Source organism: Hemibagrus wyckioides, linkage group LG23 (genome assembly GCF_019097595.1).
Source record: "Hemibagrus wyckioides isolate EC202008001 linkage group LG23, SWU_Hwy_1.0, whole genome shotgun sequence".
In the NCBI taxonomy this organism is placed as follows: Eukaryota; Metazoa; Chordata; class Actinopteri; order Siluriformes; family Bagridae; genus Hemibagrus; species Hemibagrus wyckioides.
In genome coordinates, this window is record NC_080732.1 from 12025952 (window position 1) to 12034332 (window position 8381).

General features: G+C 39.7%; 1 protein-coding gene across 2 annotated transcripts; it reads left to right on the forward strand.

The window, feature by feature from the left end:
• Window positions 1–504: 504 nt before the first annotated feature.
• Window positions 505–8318, forward strand: rnf41l (ring finger protein 41, like). Of its 2 annotated transcripts, none has more exons than XM_058376619.1 (8): window positions 505–646; window positions 817–923; window positions 1198–1404; window positions 1812–1951; window positions 3246–3272; window positions 3423–3585; window positions 7649–7769; window positions 7943–8318. In XM_058376619.1, the coding sequence occupies exons 3-8, from the start codon at window positions 1199–1201 to the stop codon at window positions 8189–8191; spliced, it is 906 nt and encodes a 301-aa protein (XP_058232602.1). In that variant the 5' UTR covers window positions 505–646; window positions 817–923; window position 1198; the 3' UTR covers window positions 8192–8318. The 2 variants fall into 2 exon arrangements, with proteins under 2 accessions (XP_058232602.1, XP_058232603.1); XM_058376620.1 differs by lacking the exon at window positions 505–646 and adding an exon at window positions 647–729.
• The last annotated feature ends 63 nt before the right edge of the window (window positions 8319–8381 follow it).

The following is an 8381-nucleotide window of genomic DNA, read 5'->3' on the forward strand; positions in this document are numbered from 1 at the left end:
CAGCAGAAAACCACATCAGCTACGGCTCCTGATAGCCAGCAGGAATCTGAGGCTACAGGGGTCACAGGCTCATCCAGACTGGACAGGGTATCTGTGTGGGATCAGTCACAACATTAGAAAGTGAGTCCGAATCGACAAGCAGATGTAAAGCATCAGGATTTTCCAGAACGTCACATTCAGGAATGATAATGACGTGACATCTATGAAGTATAATGAAGTTTGATTCTCCACTAGTTAATCACATCAGACATCACATCTTTCTACATTTTCCTTTTCTATCATTTAGATGAAGCAAACATTCAAGCAAAGAGTCTTGATGTATCAAACATGTTTTAGGTGAGGCTCAAATGCATATATTTAGGTCAGGCTCACCTTGAAGCTTATTAGTCAGAGGTTAAGAGTAAGAGCAAGAGTGTTCTCTTCATGCTTTATGGCCTTGTTTTCCCTGGAGCATGCTACAGACTGTTTTCTGGGAATTGCTGTGTCCCATGATGCATTTTGTTACATCTGTCTGCTATATCCAAGAGTAAAATCACCAGGACTACAGCAGCCCAACATTGGTCATGTGATCCCCACAGGGGAGAGAGACCCCCAGCGGAGCTCCTGCACTGTGTATCATGGATGTTTGTGTGTTTGCATAGCAGAGGTAGGATAATTATTGTAGTTGTCCGGTTTACAGACACTATCTATTTTCTGCTGCTCATTAGAAGACGTTCACGCATTAAGAACGTAAGATAAGATAAGATGAGCTGACATTGTAGAAGCTCCTCCTCCTGTGAATTCTGACCCTGATATCTCAGTGTCTCCATTTAACAGCTGGCAGCCATGTTGTTCCTAAGGCAACCCAAAGCTTCCCCAAGTTGGTCTTGTAAGAAGAACAGAGCGTGAAACAGAAAGGCAGGTGGGATCACCTGGTCTGGCAGGTAAGAATTTTTCTTTTTTCTTTCCATTTGTTTTGCAAATCATTACATTTTATTCAGTGATATTCACAAATATTGTTCTTCTCTGCATTTTACTGGACCCTTGTAGTTCTGGTTAAAGTACAGTAATAGATTACCAATGAAATATCCTCAAGGCATTCTGTGCCATAGGAATTACTCAGTATTTGTCTTGGTGTCTTTTTTGCATGGGACTAAAATACTTTTGCGTCATGTTTTATTCCAAACGATTTCTCAATATTTGTTTGTCTGCACACAGCATGGGTTATGATGTGGAGCGTTTTGTGGGCTACGTGAATGAAGGCTTGCTGTGCTGTGTGTGTCGTGACGTGTTGGAGGATCCTCTGCAGGCTCCATGTGAGCATGCTTTCTGCAGTACCTGCATTCATGCCTGGCTTGTGAACCATCAGAACTGCCCCGAGGATCGGCTCCCTCTTAGCATCGCAAACCTACGGCCGCTCTATAGGTACCAAATAACCGAGTCGTGACTAACAATGACTAGACCACACGACATGTGTAATACAATAAGAATATGCATGCTTGTGCCTTCTCCATTCTTGCACAGTTTTCTTTTTGTATCACAAATGCATTGCAGCCCTAATGAATCCGTCTAGTCACAGCTGATGTATGTAGTGCGGCAGGTGGTGATATTCAGACCATGTAGCATGTGCTATCCACATACCTGCATGTTCCTGTCCTCTGTCCATGGTAATTGATCCTCCTAGTAAAAGCTGATGTGTGTAGTGCAGCAGGAGGTGGTATTCAGAAGAAATTTTCTGCACTATAGTTTGAGACGTTTGAGAAAAGAAAAGCTTTAGAAAGGTATGATGTTGGTGGTATATGTCTATAACATTTGTTGCACTTGTGTTACAGATATATGCGGAATGACTTAGCGAGGCTGCAGGTGAAGTGCACGTATCGCACACAGGGATGTGAGGTCATTTGTACGTTGGAGTCCATCCATCGGCATGAGGAACAGTGTTACTTTGCTCTGTTTAATTGTAGCAATGCTGGTACGTACACACATCGAACATGTATACACAACAGGTAGATTATACAACGTATACAGTACAGCACCTGGAGGTACTGGAGTGTTTTAAGTCAGATAGCAAGTAGCAGATGATGTGGTATTGCCTCGTACTGTCTCACACACACACACACACACACACAATAGTGACAGATGATGACTGTAGAACAAAGAAACCACAAAGTGTAACTACCAGAGCAATCAGACTTTTAAATATTAATGAAGAGGCCACTTGGATAGTCAGTGGAGTACAGCATTTAAGTCGAGCAGGAAGCAAACCACACTGCAAACAGGATAACTAGTGAAAAACTTTTGAGAGTTCAAATGAAATAAAATATTTCTCATTATACGATTTGAAATAAACAGATATATAACTATTAAGCCTGATTTTAGACAATTAAAACTCATTGAATTGGCGATTAATTTAGCTACTTTTAATAAATAAAAGCTACATACATAATAATACATTTAGGCGGGGGCACTGCGACCTAGAGGTTAGCATGTTTGCCAAGGGTTAGTGCTTCATTTCTCTTCACTGCCATATGTGTGTGGAGTTTCCACGCTCTCTCACAGTGCCTCAGGGGTTTCATCTGGGTACTGGTTTCCTCCCCAGTCCATTGATTGGCATCTCTGAATTGTGTGTGTCTGGGATAGACTGACATTCCTGTTTAGACTGTACACTGCTTTGTGTCCTTCTGGGATAGGCTCCAGCTTCCCTGTGACCCAGTAGGATAAGAGATGTACACTTGACCTGTATCTGCATGATTACATGTATTGTGCTGCTGCCACATGATTGGGTGATTGGATCATTTCATTAATGTACTTGTGTTCAGGTGTTACCAAAGTGGACATAAGTGCTGCTTTTATGTTTACTGGTCATGTCTGAATGCACTGGTTGAATCAGTACTTCGTTTTCTAGTTCATTTACAAATTTTACACTGAAAAAACGTGAAATAATAATGAATCTAGTCAAATGTATCTGCTGTAGGATTACAATAAACAAAGAAATAAAAGATGATATACTTTCTAGAAAGTAATAGCTAAAATGAGGAAAAAATGGAAAGCGTGCCCAGATATAAATCTATACATAAGATATAAATATAATATAAATATATAAATCTTATATTTGGTTTATTGTAATCGTATAATAAAAATTTGTGGATAGATTTGACTAGATTCAAGATATTTCAATTTGCTAAGATGTTATGATGTTGCAGTGTAATTTTTATATCACACAAACTTTCTAAAGCCGTCTAAATATTTGTTGTCTCTATGTGCAGGGGAGGAGTACTTGTGTTACCGCTGTGGTAAGTTTACATGTGACTGATTATCTTGCATATTTACAGCTGTGCTCTATTGGAAACAATACATAAATATTTGCCCTTGCCTTCATGTATGCAGAATTTCAAAGCCAATATTTATACACCCTGCGTCTTTCTGCACACTGCTTCTCACAGGTTGTCCAGTGCAGGTATCTCAGAATTCTCTGGACGCACACTTGTGTGTGTGTGAGTACCGCAACCGAGTGTGTGGAAGAGGGTGCGGATACACGCTATCAAACACAGAGGAGGCTCAGCACAACTGCATCTCTGAGCTCCGAACTGAGCTGGACTTGCTGAGGTAAAGGCTTATAGATGGTCTCACAGATGACCCCAGTTTACTCTTTATATAGCTTTACTATAAAACTATTAGGGCCCTAGGGCATGGGGTCTCCTCATAGGCATATAACCATTAACGTATAAAAATACGGACACAAATTCATGATTAAACAAATGAAACTAATTATACCCTTATTAAACAAAAATGCTGCACTTACCTATTTAGTTTCTAACCACACCAAAACAAACGGTTCTTTGTATTTTGATTGGTCAGTGTTTGTTCAGTCTATTTAAAAATTCACAATTGGTCTCTAAAGCAGGCTGAAACAAATTAGCCTCCCTGGACACTAAACCTAGAGAGGGTTTCAGTCTGTGTAATAACTTCACATAACTGAATCCACAGTCTGGGCAAAAAAGGCATCAGCCACAGCCTCTACTTTATACCATTCTGTATAGTTCTGCAACTGTTTATGTTGCTGTTGTTTACAGTTCCACAAAAGTGAACAAAAATCCACTTTAAGCTATTTCTTTACTACGGCTTTATGAATGTTCAGTAGATCCAAGCGTATTTTTCCTTGAAATGGAGGGGGAACATTTTTTATCTCAGTGTTTGAGGTTGTCACTTTCTTCACATCCATCCCTCCTCTACATCGCTACTATCCTACTGGATCACAGGGAGCCTGTAGCCTCCCCCAGGAGACTCAGGGGACACCCTAGACAGGATGCCAGTCTATCACAGGGCACAATCACACACTCACACATCCATTCTTACACTAGGGACAATTTAGAGATACCAATCATTCTACAGTCCACGTCTTTGTATTCGGGAGGAAACCGGAGCACCTGAAGGAAACCCCCTGAGGCACGGGCAGAGCATGAGTAGAACTCCAAACACACACATGGGAGAGGCGGGATAACAAACCAGAACTATTCTTTGCAAACAGAAGAACACATGCTGTGTGTAATAGTGTGTTATTGTGGAATAGTGGTAGATAGTGGAACATAATAGGATACCAGTTAATAAAAAAATCATTTTAGGAAACAAAACCTCTTATATTGTAGTAAAGCTTAACGTGTACTATAAAATGTGAAGGCCATATATTCCTTCGTTTGTACACACTTAATGTTTTACTATAAAAGTTGAACATGTGTCATCAGTTATAGTTAGTTTTGATATTAAACGGAAAAGCTAAAATCAAATCTATATCTATCAACAGTGCAACAATGAAGCTATTAGGGTTGAGCAATGAAATATATAAAATTACATGCATACAATTACACACACACTTAAAAGGCTGACAGCTACAATTGTGATTTGTAATTTTTAGGAAGTCCGTAATGGCCTTTTGCCTTACTTGCCGTATTTTCTCTGAATACCAAACATGATAAACTGTTATCCTTTAATTCAAACCAAAAAGTTTCGATTGTGATTGGACCGTGTGTGCTCAGTTGATCTACATTTTTTAGCCTCTAGGCATTTTGTGTGGAAAACGTATGAGTGTAAATAAAACACCACATCTGCAGTTATTACCTATGACTGTATTTCACGTGTGTCGTCTTATTCAAAGCTAATGACATGTTAGGGATGTGTCATCAGAGCAGGCTGAAAAATATGGGTGTCATTCATAGCTTCATGAATCTAAAATCAGCCCCAGCCTCTCTTTCTCATGTGTTTCTGGGGTTTTTTATGACCAGGGGTGGTGCTGTTGTGCTTTCACGAAAAACAATCCATGCCTTTTTTTATAATTTATTTTTTTATTCTCAAGTTCATCACCTGCCAGTTCCCACTAACCCTCCACCATTCTCCAATCATATAGCAGCCACTAGAAACCCCACCCCTGCCAATCTCTAGCTGACTAAGTGTAGGTGAAGGTGCCAATCTTTAGCTGGCTAAGTGCATCCAGCAAGGACATCTGATCACGTGGACAATAATAAGCCTCCCATGTGCTCTGTGGAGTTTCTGGGGAGAATTTGACTTCAGATAGATAGTGTGTGGCACTAGGAACATGCTAAAATGCAATGTTTCCTTACTTTCAGTGACCTTCAATGGATTTCAACCGAAATGTGAATGTCTGTACCGTATGAATTTACTGTTACATTCTGGCCCTGTGTAGGATTTGTGTTACAGCAACCCACCTAATATTGCTGATTAATGACAGTGATGCATTCCACTGGCCCACAATAAACACTGTTGACGTCTTTGGTTTCTGTAATTAACCTAATTCCTAGGGCATTGTTCAGAGTTTAATAGCATTTGTGCTTGTTACAGTCCAACTAATATAGCAGATCATCCGGTCCGCATATTTGATTTATAGCACAGGTTTTGTGCCGGATGTCCTTCCTGATTCAGCCCTCACATTTTTTCCAGGCTTGGGCCCAGCACTGAGATTTAACGACTAAAGCCCTCTTCTCATTTAATATATTATTTTTATATTGATTTTTAGTCATTAGAATATTAAACCAATACTACCCAATTTTTATTTATATTACTGGGCAGCAAACATTCGTTCTCTCACCTTTTGGGCATATTTCCATAACCAACCTAATCGGCCTGCCTGGGTAGAAATGGAGATAAACTCTGTCTCTGCACTTCTTGGATCTGCACTCCCCATCCCCTCAATTAAATCAATCAATAATTCAGTTATTAGGCATACTCTGAGAGTTTGGGCTCAGTTAGGAAGTATAGTGGTTCTTTGGGCTTTTCTCTCTCCAGCCCTGTTGTCTCTAACCATCTCTTCCAACCTTCTTTACATGATTCAGTATTTCAAGAATGCCACAGTAAAGGCGTTAAGCTTTGCAAAGATCTTTTTATTGATCAGTTTGCATCGTTTGAACAGCTGTCTGAAAGGTTTAATCTATCCAAATCTCACTTTTTCAGATATTTGCAAACTTCATCAGCTCTTTGATACCAAACTTCCCTGAGGATCCGGATGCAAATATTATAGATAATCTCCTTTGTCTGTCCCCACTGCGTAAGGGCCTAATATCTACTATTTGTGGCATATTAATGGGTTTGAGCTACACCACTTTGAATAAAATTAAAACTGCTTGGGAAAAAGACCTAAATCTGACACTGTCAGATGATACATGAAACTCTCATGCTCGTCAACTCAACCTCCTTATGTGCCCGGCACTCTTTATTATAGTTTAAGGTTGTACATAGAACTTATTTCGCTAAAGTCAAGCTCTCTCGCTTCTACCCAGATGTTGATCCTTGCTGCGATAAATGTAAAAGTGGAGAGGCGTCTCTCATTCATATGTATTGGAAAAATTCTGGAGGGATGTCTTGTGTACTGAGTTGCGATCTTGAACCAGACCCCCTGGTTGCTCTTTTTGGCTTAACTGGAGAGGATGATAGGCGTCTAACCCCAGCTAAACGTCGATTATTGTCTTTTGCATCCCTCCAAGCCAGGCGCTCTCTTTTATTTAAGTGAAAGGATGCCACCTCTCCCACTCACGCCCAATGGCTTAGGGATATTATGTCCTGTTTGTCCCTGGAGAAGATTCATTATTCAGTCCGTAATTCAGCAGGTGTAGGGGCCCTTCCTTCACTTTTTTCAAATAAATTTATAGTTTCATCCCCCTTTTATTTATTTGATTGGTTGGTTGGTTTTCTCAGGTGTATGGCTTTTTATTTTTATTTTATTTATTTATTTATTTTTCTTTTCTTTTCTCTTTTCCCTCTCTTTCTTTGCACACATAATCTAGTTGTTTTTTTCTCTTTTCTTTCTTCAATTATGCCTCTTTTTGACATGTAAGGCTGGCTTGGAATTGGGGTTGGGTGGGGTTATGGCTATATGGATTTATAAATAAGATAATACAAGTGTGCCTTGAAAAGCACACCACACATTTACCTTGTATGTCATGTCTCTGTATAAAAATCAATAAAAAATATTGTTGAAAGAAACCAATACTTTTGATCATTTGATTGTGAAAAAGAGAAAAAAAATGTAAGCAGGGTCAACCCCTAGCTGCGCACTAATTTCAGAGTTACCCTTTATCATAATGATCAGAACAATATACACTGAATATAGAATATAGAATATAGAATGAGACAATTATAAAAGTTGGTGTGTGTCTTATAGGACTGAGTTGGATTGTAAGGTTGAGGAAGTGAGACGGGAGATGGAGACTCGGCTGGATTCTCAGAGGAGACACATGGTACAAAAGGAAAGTTTACTGAGAAACGAGGTGGATGAGCTCAAGGTATTGTATACACACACACACACACTTTTATTGGTTTTCCTGTTTGGGTGTGCTCAATTAATAATGTCTGGCCAGATTACTGTAGGACAAGAATCATTCATTCCAGCATGGATTTAATTTGCATTTTTTATTCTAAGTGCTTTTTGTAACAGCAAATTAAATTTTGTGCTCAGGGCCAACTGTCACGTGTGGTGTCTGACGTGTGTGCATTATTGGGAGCAGAGCGAACTCGCAGGCAGGAGCTGGAGAGGGCCGAACTCGAGAAAGCAGAGCTTCTCGAACGTCTGAAGAACGAGGTTCTTAAACCAGGCACGGCCTCTCAGACGGTGATGCGTCACGATGAGGAGCATCGTAAGCAAAACCCACACAGCCTAACTTTAGACTGCCTCAAGAAGAAGAGTAGAGATGTCACGGTTCTCTGAAAACCAGTACACACAACTGTGCAACAGTTCAAAGGCCTGAAAACTGACAGATTCATGCTGCTAACCAACTTGGGTTCAACAGTATAATAGCATTTTTTTCATACACAAAATAAATAAATAAATAAAGTGTTCATGTTGTCTGGGTGTTTCATAAATGTCCAAGGATTCTCCAAAACAGATTAAATAATAA

Excerpts from the sequence above, each read along its gene's own strand:
- rnf41l (XM_058376619.1), top strand. The coding sequence starts at position 1,199 with ATGGGTTATGATGTGGAGCGTTTTGTGGGCTACGTGAATGAAGGCTTG. Across the intron at positions 1,405-1,811 it reads AACCTACGGCCGCTCTATAG|ATATATGCGGAATGACTTAG; the intron begins GTACCAAATAAC and ends CTTGTGTTACAG. Across the intron at positions 3,273-3,422 it reads GTACTTGTGTTACCGCTGTG|GTTGTCCAGTGCAGGTATCT; the intron begins GTAAGTTTACAT and ends TGCTTCTCACAG.